The sequence below is a fragment of the Festucalex cinctus genome, chromosome 1, assembly GCF_051991245.1.
Source record: "Festucalex cinctus isolate MCC-2025b chromosome 1, RoL_Fcin_1.0, whole genome shotgun sequence".
NCBI classification, from domain to species: Eukaryota; Metazoa; Chordata; class Actinopteri; order Syngnathiformes; family Syngnathidae; genus Festucalex; species Festucalex cinctus.
Window position 1 is genome coordinate 24,229,405 of NC_135411.1, and position 18,610 is coordinate 24,248,014.

The 18,610-nt window shown below is 38.9% G+C and overlaps 1 protein-coding gene and 1 long non-coding RNA gene across 2 annotated transcripts in view; one reads left to right on the forward strand and one right to left on the reverse strand.

Moving 5' to 3' along the window:
• Positions 1–18,610, reverse strand: part of LOC144020743 (uncharacterized) — a 23,652-nt gene continuing 5,042 nt past the window's right edge. The window contains exons 2-3 of the long non-coding RNA XR_013283958.1: positions 16,800–16,906; positions 1–164 (exon numbers count right to left, since the gene is read on the reverse strand). This is a non-coding gene — a long non-coding RNA (uncharacterized LOC144020743). The remainder of the gene's footprint in view (positions 165–16,799; positions 16,907–18,610) is intronic.
• Positions 8,990–18,610, forward strand: part of LOC144020722 (nuclear receptor ROR-beta-like) — a 23,179-nt gene continuing 13,558 nt past the window's right edge. The window contains exons 1-3 of the mRNA XM_077524472.1: positions 8,990–9,433; positions 16,828–16,913; positions 17,005–17,146. Of these exons, the coding sequence (XP_077380598.1) occupies positions 9,427–9,433; positions 16,828–16,913; positions 17,005–17,146 (235 nt within the window). The 5' untranslated portion in view covers positions 8,990–9,426. The remainder of the gene's footprint in view (positions 9,434–16,827; positions 16,914–17,004; positions 17,147–18,610) is intronic.

An 18,610-nucleotide genomic window follows, 5' to 3' on the forward strand; every position in this document is an offset into this window, starting at 1 on the left:
ATGACTTACAAAAGGTGTAAAAGAAAGACCCAATAAAACATAGGAGTGCTGAATGACGGGTGGCAGGAGGGAATTGACATACTGACTTAGTGACGCAGCAAAGACCAAAGCCGCAGTTGAACCAACCATGGCTGTAGGCAGGGAGGGGAACGTCGAACAAGCACCTTTAGAGGGGAGAAAACAAGCAGATTTAGCTAATGATAAAAAACAGGATTACAGCACATGCAGGGGTAGGGCGGACTCTGACATAATCCGACACAGTTTGGTCCCTGATTCGTGTTTACATACGTTTTGTGATTGTGAGCTCCACGCAAATGAAGGACGAATCATAGCTGTAAATTGTGTCTTCATTAGATACACTATTAACAACCTCAACATATCCATGCATGTGAACGCTTTGCGATGCAGCGTGGGAGAAGCCAGACAGGAATGCACAAAGTCGACAAGACTAAGGCAAAGAGACCGAGCGGCCATGGGGCCCCAATCTGAAATCATGTGCAGCCAATCCGTTACAGTCCAAGCATCATCCCCACAAAGATGCTTTGATGTGAGCGAGACTTTCAAATTTGCCTCCGCAGGGTCACAAGGCTGCACCAGCTTTGATCTGAGGCAAGAGAAACCTACAGCAGAAAAACAAGATAACTAAACCGCTAGCCTCATATTGCAATGATTTGAATCAAGGTGCTTTTAGAATAACCAACCTTTGCAGTATACACAAAACTGTGGTAGTCTATCGGTGCCACTCTCTGCTGACGTCAACACGATCATTGACGCACTGACCGTATGCTTGCAACCTAAATTAATATTTTTTTTCCACGAAATTGTATTAATCTTTTCTTAACAGTCTATTTACTTTATTTCTAGCATTTCTCTTGGATTTCATTGCTTCAGGCACATGTACGAAGATGTTCGATTTTCTTTGGCCAATCAGATGACAGCCTCTGTGTGCATGTCAATCTACAGTATTTGCCCAAGGCCTTTACAGTCATTATCAGCCGGGTTTATATGGACTCACGTATTCCAATTAGATTGAAACCAAATGAAAAAATGAAGTGAAAAACAGCTTAATCAGCATAAAAAGGAAAAATCTTACTCGGAATCACAGGGATGAGGATATTTCTTTTGACAATCCAAACATATGCCATGTAAACAGTTCAATCGGAATAGCCACACTCTGTCTTGATGTCAATCCACTGTGACATCACCGTTTACGCACTTGAAAATGGCAGCATTCTACCTGAGCTTGTCTGTGACGGGAAAGCTTGAGCTGTTGCTTTAATAAAAACGTCAAAACGATCGCTACTACTGTGCTAAACAGATGAATGAATTCCATCTTGTCAATCACATGATGTTGCCACACATCACATGTAAACAGATCTTCGGCCAGAATGATGACAAAACAAAAATCTACATGTACACCCGGCTAACACTTCTTGTTCGTAAAGCATCTTATGAGTGTCCAGAAAAGCACTATATAAATTTGACTCATTAGTTGTTGTAATGACATTAATACTGAGCAATTTAACTTAAAGAATATAACATAGTGGGATTGTTTCTTTAACCCAGCGTTTCTCAACAGCGGTCCTCGAGTTCCCCTGTTTTCCAAGTCTCGCACAAGCAACACAGGTGTTTCAAAGGATTAGCTAATCAGCAAGCTCTGCATGAAGCCTGATAACGATCCTCAGCTGTGTTGGCTGGGGAGACATTTAATAACATCAGCATCTCTGGTGAGTATGGCATATTTTCTTTCTTTCTTTCTTTCTTTCTTTTTATCATGTTCTTGTCATTTTACTAGATAAATATTGCTACTGACTGCTCCAGATAATGCATGTGGCTTCGTACGGTATTAATGGTTTCTGTAACTGCGATGTTATCACTTGGCTATCCCTTGAGTCAAGGATGCTCGCCAGTTAATTCCAAGTATCTCTTTGGAGACACCTGTGCATGACTTTGATTAATGTGGAGTTCTTGTTGCACTCCAAGAATCCCACGATCTTGACAGCCCTCCAATCGGATCCAATGACTGGTGAGGCAGAACTTTGCCGGACTCCACGGTCATTGGGTCACTTCCAGCAGATTCTCCGTTGTCATCTTTGATGGCAATCTGTGGCACTCTTATGACAGATTTTATTTGTAGTTAGTACTGTGACGTGCCCATCCACACTACGCAAGAAATAAACCTCAAACTGGAGCCGCTTTTTTTCTATGGCGAGCCATTTATAAACTGACAGTTAGGGGTTTACACGTTTTAATTTAATGGGTCATCCCAGACCCAGATAGTGCAATGTGATAGTGGTGGTATTAATAGGTTGATTAAGTCATTGAAAGTCTATGTACCGAATGCACGACCTGCCACTGGTACAACGCAAATTGCACTGAGGCTTTTTGCCTGTGGATAACAATATTAATATTAGGATAACATGGATGGCTCCTGCAGTGGGCCCAGGTGATGAGTGGGGGGGGGGCCTCTTACTCTCCTGGTGATGGGAGCCCGATCGGAGCACTTCAGTGTAGCTGGCAGACCACCCTGAGTCTGAGTATGGGTGGTTTCTTCCTGGCCAGGGCATGTGGGCCCACACATTCCTCTTGGATGGACATGACAAAGTCATTGTGTCTGCACTGCAACTCTGGACATTAACTAACATTCATGTGTGACAGTTTTGTTCACGAGTAAATCTTCATAGAAGCATGCCCATGGGATTAAGTTACTTGGGGGATTGAACAGGGTGGGGGAGCACTCTCTAATCTCTATAAACGGGCTTTATGATTATGTTAACTTGTTGAACTTTTTTACATGTGCACTCATCCCATTTCATTCTGCCCCATCCTATTTCCTCCTCATTGTGTTCCTTCCTCACAGTGTGTAGCATTGCTTTCTCAGTCCATATATAGATATAATCCAACTCTTATGTAACATTATTGTTTTCATTGTTATACTGTTAGAGTTCTGTGTATTTATTTATTTTTGGTCTGTTTTCCTCTTTTATCTCTGTCTGTCCCCTTCTCAAACCTTGTTCAGTCCGGCAACATTTTCAATACATTCTTCCACAACACAAATAATCACAAAGGGAGTAGCAAAATTGTTCTGCCATGAAAATGCATACAGACATCATATGATCAAACACATGAACAGGATTGGTTTAAAATTGAAAAAAAAAATAAAAATGATGAGGGTTACTTGGCAACTCACGCACTGGGCACAAACGTCTTACCACAAATATATACCGGTAATAGTGCTCTTTTTTTTTTATTGACATAGTCGCACGTGTACAGTACATATTATATTGGATGTAGTTTTGGAGTGGTAGCACAGCTGAAATGTGACATTGTGCAGAGATGGGAAAAGGACTGATGTTCTCTACTTGAGTAAAAGTACAATTACTTGTGTAAAAAAACAACTTTGGTAAAAGTATCCACTCAAATTACTCAAGTAAAAGTGTGGGGTGGGGGGACCTGAATTATCCCCGGTAGTGGCGGCACGCATTACTCTCATATTTACGGATTGTTCTAATCTAGCCAATTGCATGTCATGTGATAGCGTGTTGTAGAGCCAATCACAAGTTTGCATGTAGGGGACCATGTGTAACGTCTCATATAATTGGCGGAGCCAGGAGACATTGACGGCTGCTTTTACAGTAACCGTTTTCATGCATTAAATAAAAGTAACAACCTTGTTTTGAAAATGTATCGAGTAAAATTAGAGATACTCATGTTAAAAAAGTAAAAAGTAGTCTAAAAAATAAATACAGTGTTCCCTCGTTTTCCGCTGGGGTTAGGTTCCAAAAAATAGCTGCAATAAATGAAATCCGTGACGTAGTCAGCTTTATGTTTTACATTTATTACAAATGTTTTAGTGCTCTAAAATCCCTTACCACACAGTTTATGCACTTTTCTCATCAAGGCATTTACATTTGCTCACATTTCTCTCTTTTTTAAAATAATCCCAATGTTCAAACGTTCATAAATTTTATAAAAGAGGTACAATACAGTGTTACCTCGTTTTCCGCTGGGGTTAGGTTCCAAAAAATACCCGCAATAAATGAAATCCACAAAGTAGCTAGCTTTATGCTTAACATTTATTATACCGTATTTTCCGCACTATAAAGCGCACCGCATTATAAGGCGCACCTTCAATGAATGACATGTTTTAAAACTTTTTCCATATATAAGGCGCTACAGTAGAGGCCGGGTTTATGTTATGCATCCATTAGATGGTGCTGCGCTAAAGGGAATGTCAACAAAACAGTCAGATAGGTCAGTCAAACTTTATTCATAGATTACAAACCAGCTTTCTGACTCCATTCACTCCCAAAATGAATAAACAGCTGTTTTATTAATTTCTCTGTGGTAAAGTATTAGTATTAGCTAGCGATCCAAGATGGCGGGATCTTCTGCGCATGCGACCTGTTGCGGCTCAATATTGATCCATATATGAGGCGCACTGGATTATAAGGCGCATGGTCAGCTTTTGAAAAAATTGAAGGCTTTTAGGTGCGCCTTATAGTGCAGAAAATACGGTAAATGTTTTAATGCTCTAAAACCACTCACCACACAGTTTATACACTTTTTTTTAAATTCATATTTCTCTCTTGTTTAAACATTCTCAATGTTCAAACATTCCTAAATTAAAATATATATATATCGGTACATTACTGTAAAAAAAAAAAAAAAAAAAAAAATGCATGCAAAATTGCATAAAAAAAAATCTGCGAGGCCGCAAAAAGTAAACCGCATTATAGCGAGGGAACACTGTACTGTAAAAGAAAAAAAAAAACATGCAAAATTGCACTAAAAAAAATCTACGATACAGCGAGGCAGCGAAAAGTGAACCTTGTTATAGAGAGGGAACACTGAAAGTACAAAGTACTAAAAAAAAAAAATAAATAAATAAAAAATAAAAAAATAAAAAAATAAAAACTACTCAAGTAAAGTAACAAAGTATTTGTACTTTGTTACGTCCCATCTCTGACTTTGGGTGAAAGGCAGGATACACCCTCAAACAGTTGTCCCTCACTTTCAAGGGCATATATAGGCAAATAACCATTCACACCTACGGGCAATTTACAGTTATTCAACTAACATAACATGCATGTTTTTCGAATGTGGGAGGATTGCAAAAAGCCCCAAAAGCACACAATGACAGGTACAAACTCCAGCGAAAACAGCCAGTGCAAGGATTTGAACCCAAAACCTCTCAACTGTGAGGCCCACTCCAAGAGTCTCACTGTCTGTTGGATCACATTAGATGTTTGTTGTTTATCTTTTTGAATGTCGGTCTGTTTGTTGTCAGATGACTTATGATGTTAAAATCTCATTCATGTTTGTATTTTTACCATCCTCCCCCATCTGTTCTATCATCTTCTTATGCAGCTGCTGGCGCCCTCCCAAAGCTATTCCAGCTCTAAGCTCTTCTTCTTCTTCCTTGTCTCTTGTTCAGCCTGACTTGCTCATCGGGCAACAAAATGTCTGCCTAGCTAAAGCCCCTCCACCCACCCTCCTCCTTTTCTCTCTTTCTCTCGCACTCTCTTCCCCCCCCCCCCCCCCCTTCTGTCGAACCAATCTGCACAGCGGTTACATAAGCGTTAAGGTCAAAGTGTCACTGCTGTTGTCAAGGGAGACGTAGAACAGAGGGGCTTTAGAGGAGGTGCGAGTGCAGGGCGAGAGGAAGGGGAATGCGGTGAACGGTTAAACAGGAAAAAAAAAATGGCAGCATGGTCTTGACAGCGGCGATCGGCAGAAATGTTGAAGAATGAAAATATGACAAATTACATGAGTGAAAGATAAAAAAATCTTACTAAAAGGGGAATGTGAGTGCCTGTTGCTGCCATGTGTGTGTCAGTATGTGCGTGAGGAGAGAGAAAGAGAGAGAGAAAAGCCATGATTGCCGCTGCTCTACTAACCTAGTTTGAGTAATCTGTGCCTTCATGCTGTTTCGTAACACTGCTGCCAGAACATTGCATCATAAACTCCCCTCCACACAGACACCACGCCGGCCCCCACTACAACCCCATCATTGCCCACCTCCTCATCACCACAGGGGACGACTGTCTTACGCATATGTTTATAACAGCATAGCATTGGAATTCAATGTGCCTGATTACAATAGAGGAAAAAAAACAAAGAATTCATTATTACAGCATGTGTTGCTCTGCCAGTACTACACCACCCATATGTGCTTGACAACTGCTATGCAAAATGCTACAGTGTAGCATTAATTGAAAACATCATGACGCGTTCAGAAATGAAGCAAAACAGGAACCAAGTGGAATCGAACTGCACAAGGTCACTGGGTGTAAACTCTGAAATGTCTCCATAGAGATTACATTGACATTCTGTGAGCAATTATTGGGGAAAACCCACATTATCTGACCTTCCTTTGCTGACAGATTTCATCTGTATTAAATAGCTGGAATAAACATTGTTGAATTGTATATGTTACACATATTTGTAAGTTTGCCTTTGCTGCAGATGTACTAACGATAATACAGTAAGGTGTTTGTTCAATATTCTCGACATTGTACCACCACAAGGTAGATGCCAGGCAGTCATCCCAGTACCAGTACCATCCCAATGCAGTACTCTCCTAATCCAGAGGAGATATAAATATACTCACTGGTCATGGTTGACATCCACTCAATAATGTGCTACAAAGATAATATTGTTACGGTTTGATTGACAGTGTCAATCAAAGTGTATATACTCTTGAGTATACAGTATTGTCGTTTTTATGTAGTTTCCACTGGCAGCACTACATCATTCTAATTGATTCACTTCGTCATTTTCTACTGCCTTTTTTTTTTCTCCCCCTACTGCCTTTCTTTTACTCTGTTAAACGTATCCCCCTGGGTCGGAAATGAATAATACAGTACATGGGCAAGCTATTCTATCTGCACTCTAAAAATGGATTGGTTAAAAAAAAAAAAAACTACCAATCTAGTAGTTTAAGCTCATATTGGCTTGATTAACCAATAGATTGGTCAGACATTGACCATTCCGGGTGGTGTTTGGCATACCAATTTTATTGGTTAGCCAAACAACCAATGAAATTGGTTACGGTAGAAAGTAAGTCTATATAGATCACTTGGAAATATATTTATTGTATCAATTTATTGTATTTTAAATGTATTTATTAATTATTATAAGTGATTCCAAATATTATAGTGTTTAAAAATATAAATGTGTGTCTAGATATATCACTGCGACCAGCTCTGTGACCTAGTGGTAGAGCGTCCGCCCTGAGACTGTGAGGTTGTGGGTTCATACCAAAAACTATCAAAATGGAACCCATTTGCCTCCCTGCTTGACACTCAGCATTATGGGTTGGACTCGGGGGTTAGATCACCAAATGATTGCCAAACACAGTCCATGCTGCTGCTCACCACTCCCTCAGTGGATGGGTGAAATGCAGAAAACCAATTTTGCCCCACTTAGGTGGGTGTGACAATCCGTGGTCCTTTTTTTTTTTGCAGCCTCTAACACAGATGAACCAATATCTTGGTCAGAATGACCAATTTGTATGGGTTGGCCCAATCACCAATATATGTTGGTTGAACACCCACCATTCTAGAGTGGTTGTTTTAACCAAAGGATCTGTCGGACATAACTACCAGCTAATTTAAACCTTTTTTGTAGATTTGACCAATATGTTTTGAGAGTGTGACTTTTGGGCAAGGGGCGGGGATAACCTTGGACTTGTTGCGGCTAACTACTCATCTGTTGTGTCATCTTGAGAAAATATGAAAATGTTATTATTGGGTATACATGATAGATACAGTATGAACAGCTATGCCATGTGCTGTCAAATGTCAGCATTTCAGCTTACAAGAACTCCACTTAAAACCTCAAACACTGACATGGGGGCCGTCTCGATCTGCATATCGCTGCTGCCGGGCCGAAATCTCATAAGTCCGAATTTTGGGAAATTTTTCAAAAATCTTTACTGGTTATTCCACACGTGGGTGTTATTTTTATATATTATTTACCAAACGAAAGTGTTGAAAACAGGTTAATCTCTTTGAAGATGCAATGTTAATGGTTGAGCCAACATGCCGTTTTGGGGATCTCCTGAAAAGTGAATATTTTGGAGGTACAAGGTGTTGGTCCCATGCTAACAATATGTAAACTGTAAAGCTAACCAGCAGGTCAACTACAGCACCTAAATGCAAATTGCAGCTCGGCCCACCCACTCTGATCCATTAGAGCTACAGTATATTTGTTCCTGACTGGAGAAAAAGCATTTCAATGGGATAGGAAGTAAAAGAGAGCCAAAATATATATACAGATGTTGTTTCCAAGTAATGGAAATGAAGTGAAGCCACCTTTTGAAGTTCAATATAATCAAATTATATATTACTACTAGTAATTGCTGCCTGGTGAACCTATTGTAGTGTGTCACCTGTTTAGGTTATGTAGTATTATTATTTTTAGTATTATTATTATTATTATTATTATTATTATTATTATTATTATTATTATGGAATGGATTGCTTTTTATATAGCGCTTTATCTACACCATATTATTGTTATTGTTATTATTATTATTATTATTATTATTGCTTTAAGTGAAATTGTTGGACAATATATAAATTTGCCATATTCCGATTTTAGAATTTTTATCTACTTAAAAACTGTAATTTCACGATTTTTTTTTTTTTAATGAATCAGAATTTTAAATAATTATTTCTTTATTCTTAAGTAATCATTTGAGGGACTACCTTTTTTCACTTGAATTATATATTTTAAAGCGACGGTACTTCACTTTTATTTGAATACGATTCTTGGCTTTACGCACTAAGTTGACTCCACATATAATTTACAGCAATAGATGCAACTAAAAACACTCATAACACAACTATAAATAACGGTTAGAGATTCTTAAATAATAGTTCAGCAAACTTATCGAATCGCGTCTTCAAACGCGGACGTGACGGGATGCCTTTTGCGCGCCCCCGAGGCTTCTCCTCCAACTACCACTGCCACCTTAAGCTCGTTCCCGAACGCGCGCGGCCGGCCGCGCGCCCCCGCCGCTGCTGCTCGAGGAGCTTGTGGTGGTGAGATCATGTGAGAGAGTCCACGCTTGGCTTGGAGAAAGTAGGTTAGCAGGGTAGACTGAGAGGAAGGCGCTGACAGTGTGGACCACCGTGTGCACCGTGGGGGACTATTCTCGCCGAGCACCACGCCATTCGCAATTAGGGCGATTAGGATGCAATCCAAAGCGACTTTCGTCACTCTTTTCTTTCGCTCGGACTTCACCGAACGATAGAGGACACTTGGGGCGTTTTTTTTTCTCCCCCTTTTCCTTTTCGTCTTTTCTCATTACGACATTATTATTTGCACAGCCACTTCTATTTGGCAGTCACCTGCAGCGCAGCCAAATGTAGCCGAGCTTCCTTCTCTTCGACCGGTTAAGAAGAAGAAGACGTCAAAATGAGAGGTAAGTGCATTAAAGTTAGAGTCGTATAGTGCATGCTTGCGGCAAACTTGTAACCGTCAGGAAGGGGCGCATTGAATGGTTTGCCTGCTGCCACATGTGCGCGCACAGAGACCCTCGTTAAGAGTGCAGCCTGTTTTGCTACCAAGTGCGCATTAAGTCCCCCCATGACTGGATTATGGCTCAAGACTGCAGTGCTGTGTTTACTTTTATATTTACTTGCAGTGGGGTTTGAACGGCTTATAATGAATGAAACTGAATGAATTAAAACCATAAAATACTTTTTTTTTATATTAAATTATATACCGATTAATTGATCAATTTAATACATGTATTTCTGGTTGATAATAATAATAATGTTAAACCTGTATTAATTATAATTTATATGACATCTTTTCACTTGGGAGACCATCTGTGCATTTTGATTTGGGATCCATGTTTGTGTTATGCAATAGGAAGAGAGGAGGGGCGTGAGACGAGCTTGTTGTTAACCAAAGCTACAATTATGTAATCGAGATGTTTATATTTCTATACTTTAATTACGACAATTCCAAATTAAAACACTGCACATTAGTTCATCATCTAACTCATTAAAATAAAATAAAAAATAAAAAAAATGAGTGTGTCACATGAATCTGGTTATGGGCAACGGAAAGGCGGTGAAAACGAAACAGTTCAGACTATTATTATTAATAAAATAAAATAAAAACAATGAGACGTTTATCATGCCATCTTATCAGGCTGATTGCGGTGTTGTCGAACTGGCATGGCCGTGCCAGCATGGCCTGCCTTGTGACTGACTGTACAGAGGGAGAGGGACCTGGCTGTTCCACTGACCCAGTTATGTCACCCAACGTTACACAGCATGCGCAGCGGAGGGAGGGGGTGAGGCTGAGGGAAGCGCCTGCCTGACTGCCTGCAGGCCATATGCAAAAAAGCACACTGACACTTGCCCTTGCACTTCAACTTGACTCCTCACATCAGCCACTGCGGAATGAACTTGAACTTGACCGGGCATAGACCTAGACAGTGCAGCCTATGATTAACATCTGTACATTCCAGCTGTCTGTAACATCCGCAAGATGGTTTACAATGATAGTTAGATACTTTATTTAGAAAAGTTGTTACTGTAGTTTTGTTAGTGTTGTTAGTATTTATGCAACATGAGACTTTCCACAGGATAGCAAGGTACAGTAGACCCCTGCATATTTCACCAAATTGTGTTTTTTGCAAAAAAAAAAAAAAAAAAAAAAAAAACTAGCCTATTTGTGTGTTTTTTTGTTTTTTTTGGTTGTTGTTTTTTTTGTTTTTTTGCATTTTCTGGGACACAACTTGGGGCAATCATGTCCAAGCAATTAAGATCGTCACCTGTGGACTCTGGTTCAAGGACTTGGACACACAGCTGCGGTGTCCTTGAGCAAGACATTGATACCCCAGGTGCTTAAAGAGGAAGTTTAGTCAACCCACAAATTTTCTTCACATAAATATACTGTAGGACTGCTTGATTATAAAGAAAATATTAATCACGATTATTTTTTGGTACAAAACAAGAAAATGTTTACATGTAGAAAATATTAAGACGTAAAATTATTTGAAATACTATCAATTTATTAGTTAATTTAAAATTTAAAAATGGTGCAAATGTCTAAATTTAAACAACTTAAACAACTTGAAATTAGTATTAATAATTTTTTGTTTATGATTCTGATTTTGTAATTGTGGAGTGTAATAATTGAAATTGTAATTGAATTTCGATTAATTACATAGCCCTAATATGTTGCATGTACTCCAATTTCTGATTAATATTGCATTTGTGGAATATAAATAAAGCAGCAAAATCCACTCAATTGTATCCATCTCAGGAGGCGACCATTTTGCCACTCGCTGTCGACTGAAAATGACATCACAGTTGCTCAGGGCTCAGGTAATAGTAAATCACAGCTCACCTGTTTTCTGTGTTTAGTCATGTGATGTTTGCAAGCTGAGCCATGATTGGTTGCTAGCTGAGCCCAGAGCAACTGTGATGTCATTTTCATTCGACAGAAAGTGGTAAAATGGCCGTCCCCGGAGACCGATAAAACAGGTGGATTTTGCTGCTTTATTCGTATTTCACAAACACAATATTAATCAGAATATAGAACATATTATTGGAAAGAAATTTTTGTTGGGTTGACTTCCCTTGTAAGTATCCCCCATTCTCCAGTTTGTCTTAGCTGTGATGGGTCAAATTTTGTGTATATGACAAAAAATTATTTCATTTCTTTTTCAAGATGCCACCAAAGGCCTGTCTAAATAAGAATTGGTGTCAAGGAAGTATGTTGAAGTGATATATCTCAACTGAAACGTGCGTAATATGTATGTTGGGGAGGAGCTGAAATTAGACTGGATCGTTAGCGGAAGTTATGGAGAGTATTTGCACGTACACGCACACTTCTGCTTTTTTTTTCTCAAAATCAAATAATCTGTAAGCCATTTATATTAAAGGTGTATTCAAGGATCTTTTGTCTCTCCGTCTTCTGGGTGGAACATCTTAATTTAAAAAGTGACAAACGGACGTTTGGCTTCTACTTTTTGAGAAAATCCTTGAATACACCTTTAAAGATGATGTAAAATAAGTGAAATAAAGTATATTGAACTGATTTATTCAGTGGTATCTGTTAATAGTATACTATTTCTATAGGAAGTTATGAACAATTTGGTGGTAGGGGAGTCAATTACGGTACTCACTTTTTTTAATTTTATTATTATTAATTTTTTTTTACTATACGTGGTAGAGCTCGGTCCCCCACAAATAGCAGGGGATTACGGTATACTTTACGGGAGTTGTTTTAGTCGGGAGGCATGTGGAGTACAGAAAATGAGGGCTGGGTTCTAGGAAGAAGCAGAGAGGACCCCTGGTGGTGGGAGGTTCCCCTTTTTGGTGCAGGATATGCAACTGTAAACAAACTGTAACCCTTACTTAGAATACAGTACTGAAAATGTACGTTAGTCACTCAATCTGTTCCCAACAGGAAAACTGTTTTACATCCTAGTTTGAACATGTACAGTACATGGCTGCTATATCACGATTATTTTAGTCCAAATTATCGAGGCCAGCGTTAGCATGCTAACGCCAGATGGTCCGTTTTGTTTGTAGCTGTATTTTAAAGTACAGCGTGTATTTATTGATGACACATGAAAATGGATAGCATCACATCACTATAAAATGCTTTGCTCTGTTCTAAACCTCCTTCAGCTTCACTGATGTTTTTAAAAAGAGACCCTCGATTGAAACACACTTAAAATCTCTTCTTGCAAGGAAACTAAAGTGAATATTCGGGCTTTTCTCAAAAGGGATGCATGCAACATGGCTTGATGTAATATAATTGATAGTGTGACGGCTTGCAATATGACTGCATGTGCTGCGCCATCATTCTGCACCCTGCTGTGAGACATGATGCAATCAGCATTGGTATGAAACCCCATGCTGTCATCCCTTCCAATTAGTAGTGAGCAAGACACAAAAATGCATATGTGGCTCATTTGCTCTCAAAGCGTATGCATAAATAGACACGGGGTTTAATTACAACACACCAAGCAATGGTATGAAGATAAGTATTCCGTTTGAAATGAACTAACTAATAAAAAAAATAAAAATAAAAAAAGCATAATACTGGGTTCACCAAGTGTTGCCAAAGGGCATCACACTGCGCTCATAATATTATTACGTGCTAACTAGAACAACTTGTATCGAAACTGGCTGCGCGCGTATCGACATGAGTTGCATATGTTGGCGCCATTTCACCGTACATGCAAGGGGGAGCATGTGGAGGGTCATCAGAACACATTTTTCATTCTCCGACACGTTGCTGACACACTACCAGTTTGACACACTAGCCTACGGGCACTTGTGCAATTACTGGTAGTCTGTTGTTCCACATTAGAGACCTAGAAGAAAATGTTGGAAGAAAATTTTTTTTTGAAACACAATTTCTGAGGAATATTAAAGGGATACTTGACTCATTTAACAATTTTCAGCAGTCAAAAGTCAATATTTTGTCTACAATTAATTTGATAACTTCATTATATTTAATGTACAATTAATACATTAAAAACTTTTTCCTCTTGCTGTCGACTGATGATGACTCACCTGTTTTCTGGGTTTGGTCAGTAAATTGAGCCATGATTGGTCGTTACCTACTTCCTCAGCACAGGTGATGTCATCAGTCGACTGCAAGTAGAAAAATTACTTTTTAAAGGTATTCATTGCACATTAAAATTAACGAAGTTACCACATTAATTATAGACGAAATATTAACTTTTTACTGCTGAAAATGGCCCAATGAGTCAAGAAATGCGTTAATATAGATTTAATTGGATTTAATATTTAAGTAATTTTATTTATTTACTTTTGCAATGTTACACCAAAAAAAAAATTGTCACAGTTTATAAAATGAAACAGTTGACTCTGTAACTGACTGACTTGTTGCATGACAATAGTGTTTAAGAACGACACAAATTTGTTGACACAAAGTGGTCTCTGTTAAGAAGAGATTTGTATTTGTTTAAAAAAAAATACACTAAAGTACTCACTGTGAAGAAGACACCAGTTTTAATATTGTTTTTCAGTGATGGTACGCAGAGCTTCCCACCCCTAATGGCGCTGCCATAATCAACATAAACTAAAAGTTCCTGAGTGTTGCTTTAACACGTCTAGTTTCCTGTGCTTTTGCAAAGTGATGGAAGCCAATATTCCTTTTCATCTACATGCTCACACTGGAGTTCGACAGTATATCGTGTGATACCATCTTTGGTCAAGAGATTAGAGACTTGCATTGCAACATTGAGGGTGGGTGACTGTATGGACATCTGTACTGTATTTCTGGCTCTTCGTACTGGATAAGAATAGACGAGCGAAGCGAGGGGATGGCTAGGAAACCGATTTAGCTGGCATTCAACTTCCTACTTTATCCGTATTAAATGTGTGTGTCAGTAATAAAACCTGATGTGCTTATTTGTGTATTTCAAGGAAAAACTTGTAGGTGCAGTTTTTCCAGTATTATTGTGATTACTTGAACGGTTTAATTTTACTGTTATGCAACAGCATTTTTCTGATGCAAGCTTCCAGGCCTTGAGGAAAGATTTTGACAGAGCTCCACCTTAAAACTGGCCCGTGGAGCGCCGTGATGTGCCTGTTTTTCCCTCCTCCCTCCCCTCGCAGTGGGAAAGTGTGTCAGTGGGACAGAAACGTCCACATGGGCTGACAGGCTACAGCGGCCAAGCGACGGTCGACTCGGCCAATAGCGAGCAGGCCGCCGTCAGCGCCCAGCCAATGGGATAGCGAGAATGCGGCGGGGGCGGGCCTGTCAGAATGTTGCTTAGAGTGAGCCGGCTGAATGAGTGTTGTGAGGAATGCTCACAGACGAGGGTTATATAATCGAGAGATGGGGGCGGGAGGGAGAGGAGAGCCTCAGAAAGAGACGGAGGGGGTGGAGGTTTTTTTTTTTTTCCATTGCATGCCTGCAGCTGCCCTGATCAGTTGGAGTACAGTATTTTAGTAACAGCTTTCGAGCTGAGCAGGCAACCAAGTGTGTATACGTGGTGGAAAATTTGTCTTTAAAAGTTAGAGTCCAAGAAGTGGTTACATGACATGACATTACTTAATCAATGTGGATCAGACAAATGACTTTAGAAGTACGAGCTTTAGCAACATATCTTATGATATTGTTGTTTAGCCTCTGAAACAGAAAGACGCTTTGTTCATCTCCGTGTGCAACCGTCATGTGATCCCCTTATCTGTTTGTGCAATCTGTTCCTTCATGGGGGCCTCATGCAGGGTGCAGACAAACACAGTTGAAGGCAAGCTGGCTTCTCTTGTCTTAGCATTTCTGTGTGCAAACTTGACGGTTCCTTTCTTTCAGAAGAGCTTTAGATTTGTGTTGGACCAAAGGTAAAATTTTATAGATTGTTTAAAACACTTTGCACTGTGGCTCAGTTGGAGGAGAAATATATATGACCATTTAATTCAGAGTACAGAGAATTACAGCTGCCTAACTGCGACGAGATAAGGCCACAGCTCGCCGTTTCTAGGTCAACGGAAGACACAATGGATATTATTTTGGTCAAGACTTATAACTGAAGAGAACAAGGCAGCACTGTACGGGTGAAGTGAGCTAAACGACAGGCAAAGTTCACAACCGCTATCATAAAGCAATAGAAAAGCTGCTTATCTGAGTGCATAAAAAACATTGCGTTCGAGCTAATCACTCAAGTGCTATTCAGAAAGTTTGATAAAACAAACAAGACCAAGTGTCGTAAAGAAAGGCCTTTTTTTTTCTTTTTCTTTTTTTTTTTCTTTTTCTTTTTTTTTTTATATAAATCTGACTGAAGTCTCAAGTACGACGGCGTATTAGGGCCACGTAGAAATACATATATATTTTTTTAGAGGGAGGGGGAAGTATGACAAGAAAAAAAGTGGCAAATTTCCCACTTTTTAATATGACGAGAAAAAAAGTGGCAAATGTGTCACTTTATAAACTGGCAACTATGATATTGTTAATCTCTGCTCAAGCAATTAGTATCTCCTTGTCTGAAAAGTGAAAACCCGACCGAAAAGTACATTTTAATGAATTTTTCCACCGTAGACATTTTGCAAACTGTGACTTGTGTAGCGTGAGACATGCGTTTCCTTTCTGCCGGCACTACACTTGACACAAATAGCCGCAAAACGAGAAAAAAAAGTGGCAAATTTGCCATTTTTTAAATTTGCCACTTTTTTTTCTCGCCATATTAAAAAGTGGCAGATTTTCCACTATTTTTCTTGTCATATTAAAAAGTGGCAAATTTGCCATTTTTTTTTCTCGTCATATTGCCCCCGCCCTATATATTTCTACGTAGCCCTAATACGCCGTAATCGATAATCAAATTAATCGACAACCATTTTAATAATTGAGTAATCGTTTGGAGACATTTTTTTTATTTAAAATTGACTAAATCCTCTGATGTCAGCATATGAACAGTAATTGTTCATTGATTTCTGTAGTCCTTCAAGAAGACTGATTATATTTTTTATCAAAATAAGCCATTTGCAAACATCTGGTTTTACTTTGGGAAACACAGTACATCAGTATCCCCTTTTTTTAAGCACTATATACGAATACAAAGTATGAAATAACCACCAATAACTGGTTAATAAACAGTAATCAGTGGGAAAAAAAGTTTTTTTTTTAATACACTTTAATGCAAAATTAAAATGAATCCGATTAGTCAATTATTCGATTTAATAATCATTCAATAAACATTTGATAGTGACAGCACGTGAGAAGTACTGGCAGCAATTCTCAAAGAAATCAAATGTTGTTTTCTAAACACAAGACAATTTTGTTCTGACCTGCTCAATTTTGGTTTTGGTCCTACAGCTCAAATCGAGGTCATCCCCTGTAAAATCTGTGGGGACAAGTCCTCGGGGATCCACTATGGGGTCATCACCTGTGAAGGCTGCAAGGTAAGAAGGAACACAAGCGATGCGTCAATGTACATGTTTCATCTCAAATGTGCAGGTGTGAATTGGGTGTGTATGTTTGCATCTCTTTTAGGGGTTCTTCCGTCGCAGCCAGCAAAACAATGCCATGTACTCTTGCTCGCGCCAGAGGAACTGTTTGATTGACCGAACGAACCGTAACCGCTGCCAGCACTGTCGTCTACAAAAGTGTCTGGCGTTGGGCATGAGCAGAGATGGTAAACGCAACAGAACGTACACTCCTTTCGCACGTTTCCTACATTCTTTTCATGATTACCCTCTGCGGTGTAATCAAAATGTATCATAATTGTGAGGTTTTAAGTGAGACTCAAATAACGAAATCGAGCAGATGTGCTTCTGCTACAGAGCCAAGCCACACATTCCTCTAAATTGAAGGTGATACCATGAGAATATGTGAGCTGTCGGTGCTAATTTTCCACTTCAGCTGTTGGTAGATGCCTCCACACTTGCGTCCTACTCTTTTTTTTTGGGCTGCGAAAGATTATCATTGGGTAAAAACTCAATATCAAATCTGGCACATACAGTTCTACTTGAGTTAAGGTGGCAAATTGAGTCACAGTCATGGTCAAAAGATGTAAAGAACCAAAATCACATAAACTCGATATAGTCAATAAATACACTCATCTCCAAACTGTGTCCGCCTCGGTAACACTAAGATGGGGATCCCTTTCAAATTGTTTTGCACTGAGACATTTCTAATTTACCTATTACATAACATCAAAAAAAGGAAGCCACAGGTCCCTAGTACAAAACTGTTATCATGCAGACCAATAAAATGGATAACTGAACTGCAAACAGATCATACAGTATGTGCTGTAATAAGGTGTTTGCTGGATGTCACATGTTGTCCTCTTGATTCCACACTATTTACGGTTCTAAATAAGTTGAGTGGAGCTGAACTGTAAAAAATGTGCCAGCTTTTCAAATTAGGTGACATGACTTGAATAAAAGTGTATATATATATATATATATATATATATATATATATATATATATATATATATATATATATTTCCAGATGTTTTAGAGCATTTTGACAACTTTCATCATTGTATTCTGGGACATTATAAGCACTGAACTTACCAAGAGTTCCTTTTTGATTTTGTGATACCTGGCTCAAACTATTAAACAATAAAAACAAGACTGAGAAAGGGCTTTTAGGGCTTTTCATGGTAAAATCGTTTATTTAAAGATATACAATTGTGAAATGCTTTTTTTTTTTTTTTTTACATGCCGTTCATCATTTCATTCCATGTGCCGCATCATCTTCTCTCACGTACGGCGCTTTGCGTGTCAAAATTTGTAATTTAATCATCATTAATAAACACACAAAACTGCACCAAGACAAAAGTAGTGTTGTGTCTGTCAGTCGCAAATGAGTTCTCAAGTTCTCAAATCCAAAGTGATGCAACACCGCCATCTACGGAAATCTGTGAGTCATTACAGTGGTTTATGAATCTCAATTTCACAGACAAGCTAGGAGAGACCCTCTTCCACACTTATCCATTGAAAAACATCCATCCAACATCCATACTTGACAAATATATACAGTAGGCTGGCAGTAAACTGTTGGACTCCAGTTGACAAACGTAAACATAGTGGATGAGTTCAATTATTATTATTATTATTATTTTGGGACGTGTTCAAGATGAATAAAGATC